The 22,295-nt window shown below is 41.5% G+C and overlaps 1 protein-coding gene across 1 annotated transcript in view; it reads left to right on the forward strand.

Moving 5' to 3' along the window:
- Positions 1–22,295, forward strand: part of ITGA4 (integrin subunit alpha 4) — a 155,561-nt gene that overhangs the window by 82,942 nt on the left and 50,324 nt on the right. The window contains exons 11-12 of the mRNA XM_056534623.1: positions 15,958–16,052; positions 17,669–17,759. Of these exons, the coding sequence (XP_056390598.1) occupies positions 15,958–16,052; positions 17,669–17,759 (186 nt within the window). The remainder of the gene's footprint in view (positions 1–15,957; positions 16,053–17,668; positions 17,760–22,295) is intronic.

Raw genomic sequence — 22,295 nt, forward strand, 5'->3', positions numbered from 1 at the left:
ACCTGAGCGTAGTAACTCTGACTTTGGGGACCACCATACAAGGTACGGTCTGCAATGCGGTACCGGGACACCACATAGTTGTATTGTCGACTTATTACTATGTACTATAGATCATCCCAATTTAAATAATAGAATAGCTGTTTTTTTCTCAGGACTATGGGGAAATTTTATCATTGGATTTACACCACTTTAATGTTCTAATAGTCCCTACAAATTTTGCGCAATTGTGTTTTTGTGCAATTTTTTTTGCACAATTTTTGGTAGACCTTCTTTCAAAGTTGTCTACTGTTTGGTGCACCTTACACCACTTTTTGCAGTGGAGCTGTATTTATTATTTGTGCAAAAAAATTTGAAGTTTTTTTTTGCGCAAATCCTACTTTTTTTTGTGCAAAACATACACCACCTAAAAGGACACGTAGGAAAGTGTCCTACCGAGACAGCTGGGGGATGCTAAACTACAACTACTCCCAACATGGGACAGCGCTGCTGTACTACAACTACTCCCAACATGGGACAGCGCTGCTGTACTACAACTACTCCCAACATGGGACAGAGGCTGTCCCATGATGGGAGTAGTTGTAGTACAGCAGCGCTGAGGGATGGCATTTTCACATCTCCCGGCTGCGGCACTGTTTTGGGACTTTTGGGACTACTACTCCCATCATGGACAGACTCCATCCATGATGGGATTTATAGTCCAGGGGCTGAGGGGTAGATAGCAGTGGGTCATTCTCCTGAGACCCGCTGCTATCTCCATTTATTAACTTAACAAGTGGGCGGCACATGAGGCTCCACTGTTCTCCCTGCCGGCTCTAGGCTACTATATGCACAGCTGTCATAATTCATAATCCCCGCCACCGGGAGGCAGGGGTTCTGATTGGTGAAAAGCTTTTCACCAATCAGAGCTCCCGTCTCTTAGCGACGCGGATTATGAATTATGACAGCTATGTCCGCATTCATGTATCTGAAATGAGAAGGAAAGAAAAAAAAAAAGTTAGTACATTTTTGGCACTCTCCCCTGGGGAGTGCTCTCATACTGCAGTGTGTTCCTAAACAGGGAGCCTACAATTGTTGATATCTGCCTACTATATCCTGTATATACAGTCATCTATAGACAGCTGTATATACAGGATAGCGCACAAAGACTTAACCCAGCAGTGTGGGTTAACTCTTTCCTTGCTGGGCTCCTGTATAATATGCATGGTTACACCATGCACCCCTGTATGCTATACAGCCGGCGGAGGTAAGTAGTGATGCTCTGCACCCTGTATACATCACTCCTTACCACCTTAAACTCCGTGGACCGGGGACTCTGCATCCGACCCATGGAGTGGTACCTGAAGGCAGTGAAAAAATTGCCACAGGATACAAAAATAACTGTTTCCACACACCAGCAAAACTGCCAAAACGCAGGAAAAAGATGTGACAGTTTTTCTGGCGTTTTTGCTGGTGGACAAAAAACCTCAATGGAATCCTGGCCTCAAAGCAATAGAACAAAATCCTTGTGTCCACTTTTCCTGAGAGGTGCAGCTCATGTGTACAAATAGACCTTTGGAGATTTAGAACTATGCACAAAAGGAATTGTTCCAAAGAACAGTGTTTCTGCATGCTCATGCTGACATTGATGATGATATGACACAATATTTGTATTATCAGATTAGGCAGGGATGTGCACAGGTTGACTAGAAAGGGGGCTTGAGCCCCTGCCCTTTTGATGTTACTTCTAAAAGTGCCCTGGGCAGTGCTGGTCAGTCTGGCATCAGTATGTGGACATTTATATAAATAATAATGGGAAGTGCCCTTTTTCTTCAGTTCAGCCCCTGCCCCCCAAAATGTGTGTGCACATCCTGGTGATTAGGGTAGGTTGCATAGACATGATAGAAAGGGCGTGACTTCATGACCACGGCCGCCCCAAAAATGTTCATAACGCAAGGGTGCCGGCCCGGAGATTGCAGAGAGTCCTAGTCACTGGACCCCCGCGATCAGACATCTTATGCCTTATCATTTGGATTGGAGATAAGATGTCCAGGGGTGGAGTACCCCTTTAAAGGCTGAAATTTCTGTGAAATAATTTCAAAAGAATGAATAAAAAGAAAAAAGTACACTGTTTTCTGGTTTCTAATAAAAGCATCTAAATAACTCTATATGCAACCCTGCAACCAAAAATAATATAGTTATAGACAGCACGGAATATAGTTACAACAATTAATATAGTTACAACAAGTAATATTGAAACTATAGAAAATTTACTTGGCTGTGCTGTCTATTGTGTGAAAGGGGTGAGGTTTTCTGTGGGGTGACACATACGTCAGACTTCTCGATTTTTGCTACTTCTGCCTAATAGATGGTTTAAAATCCATCTTTTGTTCATTTATTGTTCAAAACTGGTTCCCACCCAGGTCTAGTAGGGCTGGGTTCACACTTAAATTAGATTGCAGTTAAAGGTCGTGCATTTAAAATTACATGGATTCATGAAAATTCCAGGTGCCTTTTTAAAGGGTGTTCCCAAATTTATGGCATATCCACAGCCCCTATCACTACGAAGAGGGTTCCTCAAGCACCCACCTGCTTGTTGAATGGAGACGTTGCTCAGATTACAGAAACAGTCAGGCTCACTGTGCAACACTGTTTCTGTAACTTTCACAGAAGTGCATTGGAGTTACAGAAATAGCACCGTACACTGTGTTACGCCCTTTCTATGACTCCATTTCACAGCTGTTAACATAATCCTGGTTATAATCTTTATTCATTGCAGCCTCTTAGGGTGATTGGGATTATGGGACCGCCATTCTGAAGTTAGGTTCGGTTTTCAGAGTTGGGGCCCACAACTATTTTTATCTACTATCTTAGATATCCAAGATAAGAATATCCTTTTAAATGTTTCTTGATATTTTCCAATAGACAGCATTTATTTTTTTGAAAATTCTTTTGAAAAGTCTCAACACATAGTTGAGAGTCACCAGTTCTACAACAAATCAAACTGTAAGGAGAAGAAGACAAGTAATGATGAAGATGTGGAGATACACCTATCACAAGGATGAATGGCCACTGCCAGAGATGGTCTAAGATACAACAGAAAGAATCTTAATAAGTGACCTAACTGTTCTAGATAAGATGAAACCATAGAGCAGGTTCGGTAAGACAAGAGAAAACAGTGTGAAGAGGAAGGGAGGGGAAAACCACAGATACCTGTAGCTGGTAACACTAAATATAACAAAACGAAATAGTTACACAATAAAACAAGGTTTTTACTTATTTTAGTACACAGTTTATATTGGAGGGTCTGAAGTGACCCTGACAAAACCTTTGTTGTTCATCATGAGATATTCACCTTAATTTTATACTAATCAGATAAAAGCTGACAGGACATAGAGTGGAGCAAAAAATTATTCAGTCAGCCACCAATTGTGCAAGTTCTCCCACTTAAAAAGATTAGGGAGGCCTGTAATTATCATCATAGGTATACCTCAACTATGAGAGACATAATGAGAAAAAAAAATCCATAACATCACATTGTCCGATTTTTAAAGAATTTATTTGCAAATTATGGTGGAAAATAAGTATTTGATCACCTACAAACAACCAAGATTTCTGGCTTTTACAGATCTGTAACTTCTTCAAGAGTCTCCTCTGTTCTCCACTTGTTACCTGTATTAATGGCACCTGTTTGAATTTGTTATCAGTATAAAAGACACCTGTCCACAACCTCAAACAGTCACACTCCAAACTCCACTATGGCCAAGACCAAAGAGCAGTCGAGGGACACCAAAAACAAAATTGTAGACCTGCACCAGGCTGGGAAGACTGAATCTGCAATTGGCAAGCAGCTTGTTGTGAAGAAATCAACTGTGGGAGCAATTATTAGAAAATGGAAGACATACAAGACCACTGATAATCTCTCTCGATCTGGGCAAGATCTCACCCCGTGGTGTGAAAATGATCACAAGGACAGTGAGCAAAAATTTCACAACCACACGGGGGGGGGGGGGGGGGCTAGTGAATAACCTACAGAGAGCTTGGACCAATGTAACAAATGCTACCATCAGTAACACACTACGCCACCAGGGACTTAAATCATGCAGTGCCAGACGTGTCTCCCTGCTTAAGCCAGTACATGTCTTGGCCCATCTGAAATTTGCTTGAGAGCATTTGGATGATCCAGAAGAGTATTGGGAGAATGTCATATGGTCAGATGAAACCATTGTAGAACTTTTTGGTAAAAACCCAACTCGTCATGTTTGGAGGAGAAAGAATGCTGAGTTGCATCCAAAGAACACCATACCTACTGTGAAGCATGGGGGTGGAAACATCGTGATTTGAGGCTGTTTTTCTGCTAAGGGACCAGAATGGGGCCATGTATTGTGAGATTTTGAGTGAAAACCTCCTTCCATCAGCAAAGACATTGAAGATGAAACCTGGCTGGGTCTTTCAGCATGACAATGATCCCAAACACTCCACCCGGGCAACAAAGGAGTGGCTTTGTAAGAAGCATTTAAAGGTCCTGGAGTGGCCTAGCCAGTCTCCAGATCTCAACCCCATAGAAAACCTTTGTAGGCAGTTGAAAGTCAGTGTTGTCCAGCGACAGCCCCAAAATATCACTGCTCTAGAGGAGATCTGCATGGAGGAATTGGCCAAAATACCAGCAACAGTGTGTGAAAACCTTGTGAAGACTTACAGAAAACATTTGACCTCATTGCCAACAAAGGGTATATAACAAAGTATTGAGATGAACTTTTATTATTGACCAAATACTTATTTTCCACCATAATTTGCAAATCATTTCTTTATAAATCAGACAATGTGATTTTATGGATTTTTTTTTTCATTCTGTCTCTCATAGTTGAGGTATACCTATGATGATAATTACAGGCCTCTCTCATCTTTTTAAGTGGGAGAAATTGCACAATTGGTGGCTGACTAAATACTTTTTTGCCCCACTTTTTTGCCCCACCAACTGTAAAGATTATAAGTGATGCTTATTGTAATCATATTTTTGGGCACATTCCATTAATTCGTATGAGTATTGTTTTGGGATGAAGCTGATCTCCACCTTAGGGTGTGACTGGGCTAGGAGTTCTTAAAAATTTTGACATTGAGCCCAGATCTAGTTTTTCCCTAAAGTAAATCTTGACATACTGTATTCCTTTATTTTTTTTTGGCATGTCACAGAGATTTGTCAATAGTTTTGATTGGTTGGGGTCTCAGTACTAAGACCTTGTGATCAGGAGAACGAGCAGGGGGAAGCAGGTAGTAGTGTGCTTCACTCCTCAGCTAGCAATGACCTCCGCCCTCCGACCCCATTTTATGTCTCCGCTCACTCTCCGAGAAACAAAACATTTTCTGCATTCATGTGACATTATATCAACTCCCTTAAAGCACAACTGTCACCAAGAATAAGATAAGGAAGCTGCATACACAGTGCACTAAGGCTTCACAAGCATATTCCTAAGACACCTTTATCAATAAATGTAGCTGTTTTATACTTACTAAAACACAGTTTTATAATTGCTCCAGCAGTCAGGCAACAGTTTCTGCCTACGTCACACAGCTAATTGACATACAGGGCTTACCTGTCTGCGGCGGCCCTGTGTAGCTCTTCTACGCAGGTACAGATCATGCTGGACAGAAGGTATACATTGTATATCTTCTGCCCAGCAAGAATATACAGTAGACCAGTTATCTGTATAGATCACTGCTTTACTGTAACCCAGGGCTGGTGCAAGGATTTTTGCCACCCTAGGCGAAAGCTAATTTTGCCACACTTGAGCCTGCCCATTAGCTCCGCACTTTGACACACCCCACCTTACTTCTGGGGTGAGACAATATAACAAACCTCCTCGCCATGAAATCATGTTACTACTGGGGAGACACACTGTCCCAAACCGCCTTCTCATGTAATTACCTTACTACTGGGGTGACACACTGTCACAAACCCCCTTCTCATGTAATTACCTTACTACTGGGGTGACACAATGTAACAACCCTCTTCCTCATGTAATTACCTAACTACTGGGGTGACACACTGTAACAAACCTCCTCCTCAATCACCTTACTTCTGGGGTGACACACTGTAACAACCTCCTCCTCATGTAATTACCTTACTACTGGGGTGACACACTGTAACAAACCTCCTCCTCATGTAGTTACCTTACTACTGGGGTGACACACTAAGAAACCTCCTCCTCAATCACCTTACTTCTGGGGTGACACACTGTAACAAACCTCCTCATGTAATTACATTACTACTGGAGTGACACATTGTAACAAACCTGCTTCTCAATCACCTTACTTCTGGGGTGACACACTGTAACATACCTGCTCCTCATGTAATTACCTTACTACTGGGGTGACACACTGTAACAAACCTCCTCCTCATGTAATTACCTTACTACTGGGGTGACACACTGTAACAAACCTCCTCCTCATGTAATTACCTTACTACTGGGGTGACACACTGTAACAAACCTCCTCCTCATGTAATTACCTTACTACTGGGGTGACACACTGCTACAAACATACATACTCGTGCACTTACACATGCTGTAAGAATCCGCACACAAGCCCCCATCGGCTATCAGTAGTGTCATCATTGTCCTCTATAGCCCAAGTGGTGGGGGAGGGGAGGAGACAGAGTTGTGATGTCATGAGACAGAGGACATCAGTAATCATGTCTGTCTGCCTCTGAGGAGCACTTCGCTGCTAAAAGCAGTACTCCTCCGAGGCTCCAAGGCAGACAGATGTGATCACACAGTAGAGGAGGGGGGTTGGGGCAGATGTATGGCGGTGCGCACGATGTCAGGATACTGGACGGACCTGACCTGCCTGTCTGCCTTGAAGGTGGCACTGCGCTCCTTTAGCAGGCTGAAGAATGCAGATTATTATGTTACCCGAAAGGGGGGGGGGGGACGTGCTTAGACAGTGGTGCTGGCTGGGCGGGTGCTTAGGATCAACAAGTGCTTTGGATGCTGGTGGCTACTAACTTTCTTGTAGCAGGCAGGGCAGCGCCCCCATCATGATTTTGCCTATAGGCAGAACCAGCCCTGCTGAAACCCCTTGCTGGGTTGAGTGATGTGCACCGCCCCAGCAATGACAGAGTTAATTTGCTTACCGCCTTATACTCCGCGGGCCGGGCACCTGCATCAGATACAGAGTTGTACCCTGGAGGCAGTGAAAAACTGCCACAGGATTAAAAAGTATTGGCAGAAAAAATGCCATAAAAAACTAGCTTAACGTGTATACAATGTGATTGAATAACACGCCTACATGTCTGAACGATGACATCAAGAATAACTAAATTCTGCATTACTGTTGGTTTTCTGACAGAATTTTGTTTTAATTTTTTAAAGCCTAAAGAGGACTGAGAACTTTCCCTTTGGACGGGCAGTGAAAGTTCAGCACATCCAGGGCAAGCAGAAAACCATCACTGTTTATTTAAATGCCTAAAGAACAGTTGGGGGCAAAACCTACAGCCAGAAGACTAATCGCTCTGAGTTACTTCATAGACGGCGGCTTGTCACTTCCTACAGCTGTCATTACACGTTTATATAAACAGTCACCATATGCTCACTATACCCCCATGGAAGGATCCGAAGGCAATGTGAGGCACATGGATTGCAGCTCTGACGTCCTTTTAGGACATCAATGGAACAAACATTTTATTGTAATCTGATAACTAGAGAATCAGGTTTATAACTCGGCAGGGTCCTATTTACAGCACTCAGACACCCATTGTTGACTGTTATGTGGTTATAGAGTAAGACCACACGAGATGGCAGTGCTGCAGATTTTCTGCAGTGTCTGCAGAACTTCCACAGGAAGATATACAACCATAAATCACATTTTGATGGGGAGTTGTTGCAGAATTTACAATGTGGAATACAGGTCAGAATATATACTGTAAAAGAGAATCCTCTATCTGAGAGCAGCATAAACTAGTGACAGAATAATGATATATAAGTGGTTTGGTGAAGCCATTCTCTAAACATTGTGATGAATATCGAGGTCACCAAATGCTGTGCACTAGTCCTCTCCATTATGTGCTTGCGCAGGTGCTTCTTGATATTCATGACGACACGTTCCCTCTGCCCATCGACCTGTCTGCCTACATCTGTGGGCAGACGGAGCGTTGTGGCACAGTGTCTGTTCTCCTTGTCAGGCTGCACAGAACAATGTTAAAAATAACACATAACAGTTGCAGATTTTGCTGCAGGTCCATAGCGTTTTTGCTGCAAAATCTGCAACAACTGCATATTTATTGTTGATTTTAAGTTTCCCATTAAAGTCAGAAGGGAAATCTACTATCAGGATGCATTCACACGTGCGTATTTTCAGTTGCAGATCTGCTGCAGCTTTTCTTTAACAGATTTTGCTGCCCATTGATGTCGCTGCAGCAAAAATATGCACGTGTGAACGTACCCTTAGGGTTTCAGGGTTCACATGGGCAGATCTTCAGAAAGTCTCCCACTGCAGACTTTAGCCATGGCGGATTTTCTGCGGCAAAAAAAAAATCTAAACTTACCCTGAGAGTATGTTCACAAGGTGGAATGTCCGCGCAGAATTCCGGTGAAATGTTTCGCATGGATATTCCGCTGCAGTAGAGTTCCATTCATTTCAAGTGGATTCTGCTGCACTGTGTACACAATTCTGGCATTTGCAGAAAGAAAAGGATTGTCTCGGGAATGCATTGCCATGAATAAGACGGCACATTTCCGGCACATTGCCATCTATGAGACGGCACATCTTCATCCAGAATGGTACCTGACTCTTGGTGCTGAGCAATCCTGCCCCCACTGGTCTGGGAAGTGACGGCTTCCTCCGCCAATCACTGACTGAGGCAGGACACCACTGCAGCCGCCGAATGATTGACTGGCCCATTGAGTACGTCTCGGAAGGTGGGTGCAAGTGGACGCATTCTGGAGATCACAGGGGTACCATTGGTCGGATCACCCTCCTTTTCATTCATTTGCCTTATTCTGTTTACAGATCTGATTCCATGGTATAAAATAGAATGGATTCATATAATTCTTTTTCGTAAGTGGTTATACTTGGCCTTCAGTCTCATCATGTTCGACTCACTTGAGTTCTCATTTTCTGTTTGGCATAAGGCGCAGAGATTTTGGCTCTGTTTCTGAAATTGGATTCTTTCCTTTATATACGTTCATTGAAGTCAGCTGCTCTATATCATTATATATATATATATATATATATATATATATATATATATACACATATATTCTCTAGACCAATGATGGACTTAATGTTTGTTCTGGAATGTACAGTAAGGCCAACACTGTAAAGGTCATGGGTAGAGATGAGCGAATTTACAGTAAATTCGATTTGTCACAAACTTCTCGGCTCGGCAGTTGATGACTTATCCTGCATAAATTAGTTCAGCTTTCAGGTGCTCCCGTGGGCTGGAAAAGGTGGATACAGTCCTAGGAGACTCTCTCCTAGGACTGTATCCACCTTTTCCAGCCCACCGGAGCACCTGAAAGCTGAACTAATTTATGCAGGATAAGACATCAACTGCCGAGCCGAGAAGTTTGTGACGAATCGAATTTACTGTAAATTCGTTCATCTCTAGTCATGGGTTTAAAAAAAAATTTTTTAGTGCAGATTCCAATTTACAAATATATTCAAAAATATTTAACAGACTGCAATAATATTCGACATAGAAGGAGAGGTTAAAATCTACCAAATATTGTGCAGTAGCATTTTAAAATGCCACCAATAACAGCCCTTATGTTTTTTGATATACTAAGAGTTAGTTCACACGTGTGTATTTTGCTTCACAGTTTGCTACAGATTTTCTGCAGCCGATTTTGCTTCCCATTGGGTATATTTTCAAAATTTGTGTAGAGGAAGAGTGGTGCAGTTGCCCATAACAACCAATCAGATTGTTTATTTTTTTATTTTTTTTTGTAAATAGGCCTCAAAAAATAGCACTAAATAAGGAGTAGCATTATTTTTGGCCATTGTATAACTTGTATATAACATTTTACCAGATTCTGCTATGTCTCCATACACTACACACACAGATAAGGTGATCCTGCCCTCCTATATCTCTATAGCACATCCTCAGCAGCATGGAGGACATTATAGAACAGTACTGAGAAGTCTATGCTGTAAATCAAGCATCAAGCCCTTAGGGGAAGTATAATACTTCTACAAGCTGCTGAAGCCTTCTCCTAAGTCTCTGTTTATTACATTCATTTGTACCGCTTATGCAAAACTAGTTGAAGGTTATTATTTAAGGGTTTGTACGCACACAATTGAGGATGTGTTTCTTATTTTATTAATGAATTAATATGTTACAAGTTGCTGGGGCCTTCTCTCTGAGTTTTTGCCTCACAATGTTCTCCCCCTTTCCCTCCCAGTAGACTTTTAGTGGCAGCATGTAACTAATCCTTCAGTGATCTAGTCAGTCTCAGACAGATTGTAGCAGTTTTTCAGAGTGAATGTTCAGCCTAGAAGGGAGGCAGGAAGGAGCCTGATAATTGAAGAAAGAGTTATTTGTCTTTGAAAAGATATATTACAAATTTGCCATTATTTTAGAAAAAGACAGCTGGAAAATAATGGCCATTTTATTGTGGGTACAATGACAGGACCAAATATTGTGCGTGAACATAGCCTTAAACTGCAAAATTAAAATGTCCCAGCTACACTCTTTGTGAATAAAATACAGTATATCGAACATCTGTCTAAATATAGGAATCAGTAAATAAAAAATAGCAAGCTTTCAGATTTTTTCATAAAAGAAGGAGAAGAAGGTATCCCAGAAATGTCAGTATTACATTGTATTCACTGAACTTTTAGCATTCATCCCTTTCCCTGACTCCAGCGTATAATAAGAAAAAACAAAGGCGCTCCCTGTGGAGTAACGTAGGTGGTAAGGGTATGGGTAAATTAGGGATTCAATACCACTTACCGAAAGGGGTTGTTCAACAACATACACAACAATGGTAAAGGTGTGTAGTTGAATAGGGGTCCGTCTGCAGCCTTCCTGGAGTTGCAGTATGAGTAGAAAGAAAAGACTTCATAATACCAGGATTTCATGGCGCTAATCAGGACGCAGGACTCACAGATTAAAAGTAACGACCATCAGGTTTATTAACAATAATGCAACGCATTTCGCTGCGCATGCGCAGCGAAACGCGTTGCATTATTGTTAAAGGGGTACTCCGGTAGAAAACTTAATTTTTTTTTTTAAGGGGTTATCCAGGAAAAAACTTTTTCTTATATATCAACTGGCTCCAGAAAGTTAAACAGATTTGTAAATTACTACTTTTAAAAAATCTTAATCCTTTCAGTACTTATGAGCTTCGGAAGTTAAGGTTGTTCTTTTCTGTCTCAGTGCTCTCTGATGACACGTGTCTCGAGAACCACCCAGTTTAGAAGAGGTCTGCTATGGGGATTTGCTTCTAAACTGGGCGGTTCCCTTGACAACTGTCATCAGAGAGCACTTAGAAAATAACAACTTTAACTTCAGAAGCTCATAAGTACTGAAAGGATTGAGATTTTTTAGTAGAAGTAATTTACAAATCTGTTTAACTTTCTGGAGCCAGTTGATATATATATATATATATATATAAAAAAAAAAAGTTTTTTCCTGGATAACCCCTTAAAGAAAAAAAAAAAAAAAGTTTTCCACCGGAGTACCCCTTTAACAATAATGCAACGCGTTTCACTACGCATGCGCAGCGAAACGCGTTGCATTATTGTTCATAAACCTGATGGTTGTTACTTTTAATCTGTGAGTCCTGCGTCCTTATTAGCGCCATGATAACCCCTTTAAATCAACTGGTGGCAGAAAGTTAAACAGATTTGTAAATTACTTCTATTAAAAAATCCAGTACTTATTAGCTGCTGAATACTACAGAGGAAATTATTTTCTTTTTGGAACACAGAGCTGTCTGCTGACATCATGAGCACAGTGCTCTCTGCTGACATCTCTGTCCATTTTAGGAACTGTCCAGAGTAGGAGAAAATCCCCATAGAAAAATACCGTATGCTGCTCTGGACAGTTCCTAAAATGGACAGAGATGTCAGCAGAGAGAACTGTGGTCATGATGTCAGCAGAGAGCACTGTGTTGCAAAAAGAAAAGAATTTCCTCTGTAGTATTCATCAGCTAATAACTACTGGAAGGATTAAGATTTTTTAATAGAAGTAATTTACAAATGTCAAAGCGAAGATGTGATATTCGGCACTGCTCCTACTGGCTAAGCTGGACTATGAGACGGGCGTACGACAAGGACAAACCAATAGAGATGTGGTGGTGCTCTGATGTAGTTCAAATCTTCAATACAGTGGAGAGTTAGAAAAACATCGGCACTCACCGGTATTCTCTTTAAAAGCTTCTTTATTGATACATACTCACAACATAAAATGCAGTCAGGGAGAGGGATCTGTGCATGGGGGGTAAGTAGTAGGCAACAGACTCTGTTTCGCTCGTTACACGAGCTTCATCCAGCCATGATGGCCGGATGAAGCTCGTGTAACGAGCGAAACAGAGTCTGTTGCCTATTACTTACCCCCCCCCCCCCCCCCTGCACAGATCCCTCTCCCTGACTGCATTTCATGTTGTGAGTATGTATCAATAAAGAAGCTTTTAAAGAGAAGACTGGTGAGTGCCGATGTTTTTCTAACTCTCCACTGTATTGATAATGTACAACTGTGTTTAACTTTCTGGCACCAGTTGATTAAAAAATTAAAAAAAATAGTTTTCCACCGGAGTACCCCTGTAATAAACCTGATGGTCGTTACTTTTCATCTGTGAGTCCTGCGTCCTGATCAGCGCCATGAAATCCTGTTATTACGAAGTCTTTTCTTTCTCCAGCATATATGGATGTTGTAATGCGAGGGATGGTCTGCCAATAATTTCCCCTACTGATGTGCACTCCCAACATGCCGCCAGTTGCATAGGTGCAGAAACTTCCCATACTTCTGTAAAAAGACACATGCAACCCTTTATTTCTTTGAAATTATTATTGCCGAAAGGTCATCAAGAAGGAAGTGGACAGGAGAAGCTGATGGAAAGCTACAGAATCAGATTACATAACTAGATCCAATGATTTCCTCATAATTTTTTATGAATTGCAAAATGTTCCCAGAACACAGTAGAGGTTGAAAAGGCAAAGTAAGCAGAACATCAGCACTTCTGCACTTTACTGCTTTCCCTTTCATAGTATACGGAGAGCAAAGAAAACAAGTAGGCTTCTATATGTTATGGGCCAAGTTCATATACAGTGGTTGCCAATGGTCAGTCTTTGTAAATAAAATTTATCAAGCATGTTAGGTAAAATCCTGGTGTTACAAAATTGCATTACTATGTTCTCTGCTGTTAAAATGATAAGACTACGAAAGTTTTTTTTATTTCTTTTTTATTCTTGCACAATAACAAGCTGCTCCAGCAATATATATCTTTGCATTATTATTATTTCTCTGCTGTTAAAATTATAAGACTATGAAACTTTTTTATTTATTTATTTTTTATTTTTATTCTTGCACAATTACAAGCTGCTCCAGCAACATACATCTAACATTGTAAGTCAGAGGCTTCTTGCCAAATATCTGAGCTCTAAGTAACATTGAAAGTAGTATGTGGCAATGGTGGTATAGATATAGCTAGTCTGTGATTTTGTTCTTATTAGCCAGAAGGATGGGGTACTAGGGTACTCTGACACCAGTACAAAATAATAAAAATTCTACACAAGAACATAGGATTGCTTACCAGTCTGTCCCAGTTCTGAAACCACTAAAATTCTATTTGTTTTTAAAGTTGTACTTCTGGTTGAGCAGTGGCCCAGTACTACAATTCCCAGAATGCTTAGCTTTCCCTCAGCTCTCCATCACAGTCCTCTCACTGTGTCTTCTTCCCTCTCACAGAAATCCTGCCAGCTCTGCACCCTCTCATTTCATATTAGACTATTGCACATCAGTGAGGTTGCAGCACCTGCTGCATTCATTCCCTGTCTGCCATGTTCAGCACAAGGCAGCATGCTGTGAACACACTACATTCTCCAGAAGGCTATGTTCACATGTTTAATTAGTGGAAGGGTCATGGTACTATCACATTTCTACAATGATTTTCCAAAAGATGGTGAGATAGCGATGTAGGCTGCAGGGGCTGGTGAGAGGTAGGGAAATGCCTCAAGGGGTGGGTTTGAGCTCAGAAACAACATCCAGCCAAGCCTTCTGACACAGCAGATGATGCTTCATCTTGGGAGGGAGGAGCCAGAAAACTGGAGACAACACCACACTAGCAATGAAAGAACTACACAATTTCCTGTCGGAAGTAAATCAGGCAAAAGCACACTTAAGCCAAAACAATTTTTGATTACACTATATTAGTAAGTTAAATGTCTTGGGTTGATAGTTTTATTTAAATACAATTTTTCTGAAAAGTGTGAGCTTGTGGTCAAAACCTACTGAGGACCTACCTATACCTGCTGATCAGCTGTCGGCTAGAGTGTCAGTTTCAGCATACATGGAGAAACAGAGATAAAATAAGGCTATGTCAGTAGCAAAGAATAATATACATGTTTGAATATGTTGGAAAGGTGTAAAGAAAATAATAAAAACAAAAACATACTAGCCATACCTAGACCCATAAGGCCAGAGAGGGCATGATTTAGACTATATTTAGACCCATAAGGCCAGAGATCACATGAGTAAGACCAACCACAGACCTATAAGGCCAGGGAGGGCATGCATGAATTAGACCAACCCCAGACCATATGCCAGGAGACGACATGAGTAAGACAAATTCTAGACCCATAAGGCCAGAGAGGCACAAAGGCACGAGTAAGACCCTCCCCTGACCCATATGCTCAGACCCAGAGAGGGCAGAGCTTTATATTAATAAATTGCAAATGACACAATCTTTTTAAAATATATTTTGACCTGCTCAGCTCTCCCTGTTCTATAACAAGCTACTGTATTGAAAAAAGGGACCTGCCTGCATTTAAATGATTTAAAGGAGTAATCCAGCGGTGACCCAGTGGTGAACAACTTATCCCCTATCCTAAGGATAGGGGATAAGTTTGAGATCGCAGGGGTCCGACCGCTGGGGCCCCCTGCGATCTCCTGTACGGAGCCCCGACAGCCCGTGGGAAGGGGGCATGTCGACCTCCGCATGAAGCGGCGGCCGTCACGCCCCCTCAATACAACTCTATGGCAGAGCCGAAGCGCTGCCTTCGGCAATCTCCGGCTCTGCCATAGAGATGTATTGAGGGGGCGTGTCGGCCGCCGCTTCGTGCGGGGGGTCGACACCTGCTATCTGGGCGGAGAGCCTGGCCCCCGTACAGAGAGATCGCAGGGGGCCCCAGCGGTCGGACCCCCCGCGATCTCAAACTTATCCCCTATTCTTAGGATAGGGGATAAGTTGTTCACCACTGGGTCACCACTGGTCTACCCCTTTAAGAACAACTAAGGATGAGTCAGCAGATCACATTAATTTCTTTGGGATGTAACCTGAGGACACAGTGCACCAGTCAAGAAAATTGTTTTTAAAAAAGGAAAGAAAAGAAAAAGGGCCAGTGGAGTAAATAAAACAAAACAGTTTTTATGGTCTTTTTTTTTATAAAAAAAAAAAATTAAATAGAAAAAAAAAAAGAATATTACAAACCAATGCACAATGCTTTTATTGTAACTATATAGATAAATTAATGATAGTAACTTTTTTTTTTTTTTTTTTAAAGCTCACACTGAAAATAGAGGATGTGAGAAATGGAAATGATGTGATCAGAAGGTGATGTGCAACACTGCCCTCTTGTGTCTAAACAAAATATTTCTTTTCAAGGGACTCGTGAAAAGCACTTCACTATTCTTTGCACATCAGCATGCAGTGACTTTCTTTATGAAGTCTGATAAAGAACATATTAAAAGATAAATAAAATGTGTCTATTAATATACTTTAAATTTTTGGATGATTTAGTTGCTATAATTTTTTGTTTCAGATGTGGCTATTGGTGCACCGCATGAAGAAAATATGATGGGAGCCATATATATTTATAATGGGCGAGAAAAAGGGATTACACCTACATTTACACAGGTATTTTTATTATCCATCATTTATTTCTGATGTCACTTGAATGAATCCCAATAGTTTTAGATTCAACGCAATCTGAATTCCGTTCTTTCGGAATCAATTTGCTAAGCTATAGTTGCAACCAGATGTTTTTGTTTTTTTTGCAGCATAGGCTATTAGAGAATAATATTAGAGGTTTTTGGATAGGCCTGTTAATTGCCTGTCTTTGCTGATGTGACAGGAATTGGCTTTCAGCCATTTCTGTTTGCAAATCCTTCACTGAAATGACTACATTTCCCATCAATCCTTTTGCTTTGGGTGGAGTGTTTGATTACTGCAGCTGGTCATCTCATTAAGGTGCTAGTGCAGGAGATCACCCAGGTGAACTCATTAGACTCATAAGTGGGTTGGTGTCCATTCACATTATGAAGATATGATGCTGTTCCTATTCATAGTACATTTTTTTAGAGAAATATTTTTGTGCAATTTGTGCACTAATTACTTGAGCTAAAAGTGATTTGACCAATAATCACAATTGAGGTGTTTTATGAAGATTTGAATACAATCAGGGGGTGTGGATTAAAGGGGTACTCCGGCCCTAAGACATCTTATCCCCTATCCAAGGGATAGGGGATAAGATGTCTTAGGGCCGTAGTACCCCTTTAAGTATACATGCCCCTCCATGTAAAACATTCACACCCGCTGACTGTATAATCAAGCCCATCACCTGATATTCACTCCCAATATTATAATTATGTTCACACCCATCTGACTGATTCTCTGAATCATCAGACAAACTATAACCCCTCATTTTCCAGGGACCGAAGGGTGTATCAAGTAACTGCAAAAAGGTTTGAGCACCCTGTGCTATTAAATTGTTTTTTTGGCCACAGGTCCCCTTTAAATAGTGGCGGTACATGCCCTGTTGTAAAGAAATGCCCTCAATAGTTAAACCAGAGGACACAGATAAAAGCATAGGCTGCTTTCACACTACAGAATGCTCCGTTTTAAAGATCTGTTATAATGACCCATTAACAAAACCATTAAAAACGGACGTTAAACGGCTCTTACAAAATCCTGTTATAGTCTATGGGATTTTTACATTACCAGTTTTAACCTGTCATAGCCTGTTATTAATAACAGACGTTATTTTGTGATGGGGGAAAGTAAAGGGAGAAATAGTGCAAGTACCTTTATGTCCCAAGGACTGATCACAAGTTATTTTTGTTTAATATTTATTTATTATTTCAATCAGCTCAGCTCCTCCTCATATATTGTAATATGCTTACTGTATCTATGTATTGTGTATAGAGATGAGCGAACTTACAGTAAATTCGATTCGTCACGAACTTCTCGGCTCGGCAGTTGATGACTTTTCCTGCATAAATTAGTTCAGCCTTCAGGTGCTCCCGTGGGCTGGAAAAGGTGTATACAGTCCTAGCAGACTCTTTCCTAGGACTGTATCCACCTTTTCCAGCCCACCGGAGCACCTGAAGGCTGAACTAATTTACGCAGGATAAGTCATCAACTGCCGAGCCGAGAAGTTTGTGACGAATCGAATTTACTGTAAGTTCGCTCATCTCTAATTGTGTACATCATCAATGAGAATGACTGTAATGTATTTATCATGAATTATCCAGAGAATACAGGGAAAGAACCTTGGCTTTTCACTGAGCACGTTTGGACAATCAGTATCCACGGGATTAGATGCAGATGGAAATGGATATCAAGGTAAATAATATAAACTTTACTAAGTAAATAATGTAAATTACTAATAAAGTGGCGTACAGAATTTTAACATTCTGTCCCTGAAGTTTCCTCACCTTCACTTTGGCAAGAAGGGATTGTGTGGTGACAAATGTAAGTCAAAGGGGTATTACGGGGAATATGTTTTATGAAGAAGCAGGTGCTAAAAAGAGAAAAACACTATAGTTACCTTCCTTGTTCCCCTGCCATTACTGTTCTTACAGAGCCCTGGTCCCGCTGCACAGCGCTTTCAGGGTTAAGTACGAGTATTCCCTAAGTCAATCAATAGCTGAGGTGGGACACTGTTTTGACCACTGATTTACTGAATGAGTAATTTCTCATTCCGATCCTGACCCCAGAAGGCTAGGCTCACATTACGATTTGTACCTCTGAGGGACAGATATATTAGAATAATGTCAAAATGACATGAAGACATATCTGTGCTCAAACAGGCATAGGCCCAATTCACCAATTCATTTCAGCAGCATGAGCATAGTCAGCTAGTGACTACATTTAGGTCATCTTCTCAATATATCAAAGTTTTGTCTCGGTTTGAAAAGTACTGCAAGCCTGTCCGAGCCAAAACTTGTGTACACCCCGGAAAATTACTTGAACATGGTCACTAGCTGAGTACACTCAGGCCATAAAAATAAATGAAACTGTGCCTGTCCGAGCACAGATAGGTCGGCATGTCATTTTAACAGTTTCCCAAAGTATCCATGCCTCTTGGAGGCACATATTGTGATGTGAACCTAGCCGAAATGTTGCTTTTTTTGTTAGGACCTTTTATAAAAGTCACCCCTTAACTTTACAGATGGTGAATATCCTTGCATGGTCCCATTATTGGAGCTTTTACAGTGTAAGCTTTGACATTCCGACACAGGCTCTGTTGGTAGAGACCTCCCCCCCCCCCCCCCCCCTTATATATGAAGCACATATAGATCGACATTTATCATTGTCTTTAGACAGTTTTTTTGTGTCTAAAAAAGGCGCAAAAAAGGCACAAGCAGGGTTTATTTGCGCCTTTTTTTGCGCCTTTTGGTTGACACATTTCTGCTGATTTTGAGTTGCAATCCACTGATTTTGGCAATACATGTGATATGTGATATGGGTTTTATCAACTGCACCTCTTTGTGAAAAGGCGCAAAAAAGGCGCAAAGCCACTGAAAAGTCTCTAAAACTACACCAGCCCAGACTTACCGTATTTTTCGCCCTATAGGACGCACCGGCATATAAGATGCACCCAATTTTAAAGGTGCAAAATCTAGAAAAAAAAGATTCTGCACCCAACAGTGATCTTCAACCTGCGGACCTCCAGATGTTGCAAAACTACAACTCCCAGCATCGGCTGTCCGGGCATGCTGGGAGTTGTAGTTTTGCAACACCTGAAGGTCCGCAGGTTGAAGACCACTGGTATAGGAGGTAGTACTCACCTGTCCCTGCCACTCCGGACCCGTCACCGCTCGTCACCGCTGCGCTGGATGTCGCTCCATCGATGTCGCTGCGTCCCCGTGGTGTCCCCGACGCTCCGGACGTCTTCTTCCCCGGGATCCACGCTCTCCGTCGCCGTCATCACGTTGCTACGCACGCTGCTCCTATTGGATGATGGGACGGCGTGCGCAACGACGTGATGACGTCGAAGAAGAGCGCCGGCCATGCAGGGGATCCAGGCCCGGAGCAGACACCGAGGAGGCAGGTAAGTTCCCTCCCAGTGTCCTGTAAGTTGTTCGGGACACCGCGATTTCACCGCGGCGGTCCCGAACAGCCCAACAGAGCAGCCGGGTTAGTGTCACTTTGGCTTCAGACGCGGCGGTCAGCTTTGATTGCCGCATCTGAAGGGTTAATACAGGGCATCACCGCGATCGGTGATGTCCTGTATTAGCCGCGGGTCCCGGCCGTTGATGGCCGCAGGGACCGACCCGATAGGTGTGTGTATTCGCCATATAAGATGCACCAACTCCCCCCCCCCCCCCCCCCGCCATAGTTTTGGGGAAGAAAAAGTGCGTCTTATACGCCGAAAAATACGGTAGCTTTTTGGTGTATGTGAAGAGAGAAATGTCAGAAAATTTGACCTGCACCAAATGTATCAAATGTTCTGCGACCATTTAATAAATTGGGTGCTCCTACACATTACCAGCACTCAAAAAAGTGTAGAAAATGCTTCACTTACATCTACAATGATAAATGCTTCACTTACACCTACAATGATAAATGCTTCACTTACACCTACAATGATAAATGCTTCACTTACACCTACAATGATAAATGCCAGTTTTGAGTCTGGCAGTGTGGTACAGTTTTTTTTTAGCACAGATCCATTCTCTGTCTTGGCTAAATTAGAGACAGCATAGGGGGTTATCTTAGCTATAGAATTAACCATTTCCTTTATATACTGGGACACACAAGACGAAGCGGGGAGTTCCTTGTCACTTGAACTTTTCACAGAATGTCACAGTTTACACAGCAGAAGCTCCACATATAGGACCACATAACAGGGACTGAAAGCAGGTCATCTATAAAGTTTTGAAATTAAAGTATATTAGTAAGTTACATTAATTTACATTTCAAAAACCTTGGAATACCTTTTCCTGTCATCACACAACCCCTTTCATCTCAAGCAGCTCTGCACCTGGGGAGAGGATATCATAAGATCTGCACTAGTTCATAGAGAAGTTTTTTGTATAGAGATTCATTTTAAATGAAAATCAGGCTTCATCTCCTGACATGTCATTGACAGTGAGGGGGCTGTGGCATTCTCCAGAAAGGTTTTCAGAACCTTTCTCGCTCCGCTTTTGCTGGTGCAGTCACAGGAAGGCGGCTGCCACCCTTCCATCAATATGACTTGTCAGATTTTTAGCTGGATTTCCCTTTTAGGCATCAATCCTTAAGCAGATAATTAAAGATGTGTACAGTGCCAGAACAGAACAAGCCTCATACATCACTCATGACAATGTGGAAGACATTCATTCAATGTTCCGCTCACTCAGGGACAAAGTGTAACAGCTTTGTACAATTTATATTGTCCTTCCCAGGTAGTATTACAGTCAGAAAAGTAATTGTTTATAAGGACTAAAAATACTGAGAGTAACAAAAACTGTGTAGAAATATAACAAACAGGAGCAAAATATCTGATGATTACAGACAGTACCAGCCTAAGGGGTGTGCAACCTGTTCAAATATGTCATTGGGTCCCGATACAAAGAGTAACAGAGTATATAGCTGTTATTTGGCCACTCTATGTTTGCACTGTTTGAGTACTTTATTATGGTATATATGTATTCTAAGGTAATTCTGTAATACTGAACCTAAGATTGTGTGGTATATTGTTTCTACCGTGTATTCAATTACTGTATAGCATTGTTATTTAGACATTAGTATGAAAACTTTAATTGGCAAGTGTACAGTATGGCACTTGGGCACCATACTTTATATCATGTATATGTAAGGCGTTGTTTGTTTGGGTAAGGGCCCATTCACACTGAGAATTTCCACACTGACAAATTAGTGCAGCGGGTGTCGCTGGCACTAGGAACACGCAGACCTCCTCTGTCACTAATGACTGCAATAGAAAATTATCAGCACAATTTCTGCAGCGAAAATTCCGCTGCAGAATCCCACTAACAGCAATGGGAGGCTGCTGCAAAGTGGTATTCACCCAGAATTTCCGAGTGAAAACTCTGGGCAGCAGTTCTCAGGGTGAACATGCCAGGCTTTGTTCACATCTGCCGGTGCCAGAGCCTCCAGCGTAGATTCTGTCAAAGATGATAGAAAAAAAATTGTGTTGAATGTTGCGCTATTTGTTTCTAGTAAATGAGAGACAATATGATGGAAACTGAAAGTGGCTAACCGTGATTAAACAAAATCTCCCAAAAAACTGGTATACATGATTTGTACCACATTATTGATCTGTTGGAGAAACTTTTGCACCTTGTCTGATAAGGTTACAAGGTTTAGCGGAAAGCAGGGGTGGTTTTATCGAATAAGGGACATGGCTTAAATGTGATAGTATGTGCCAAAAACAGTAACATAGTTCATAGCAACATAGTTGAAAAAAAACAGGTTGAAAAAAGACCAGAGTTCATCAAGTTCAACCTATAACCCTAATGAGTCCCTACTGAGTTGATCCAGAGGAAGGCAAAAAAAAACTCATACTAGAGGCAAAAATTCCTTCCCGACTCCAAATATGATAGTCAGAATAAATCCCTGGATTTATCTAGTATAAATCCCTATAAATCTAGTATACATAACCAGCGATGTTATTATTATCCAAAAATGCATCCAGACCACTTTTGAACTCTTTTACAGAGTTCATCATGACATAGATCATGAAATAGATCACGGGAGAGATAAATTTATACATAGTTATTAGGTCTCCCCTAAGCCTTCTTTTTTCTAAACTAAGTAACCCTAATTCTGATAATCTTTCTGGGTACTGTAGTCCTCCTATTCCCCGTAATAATCTTTCTGGGTACTGTAATCCTCCTATTCCCCGTAATAATCTTTCTGGGTACTGTAATCCTC

This window comes from Hyla sarda, chromosome 8 (genome assembly GCF_029499605.1).
Source record: "Hyla sarda isolate aHylSar1 chromosome 8, aHylSar1.hap1, whole genome shotgun sequence".
In the NCBI taxonomy this organism is placed as follows: Eukaryota; Metazoa; Chordata; class Amphibia; order Anura; family Hylidae; genus Hyla; species Hyla sarda.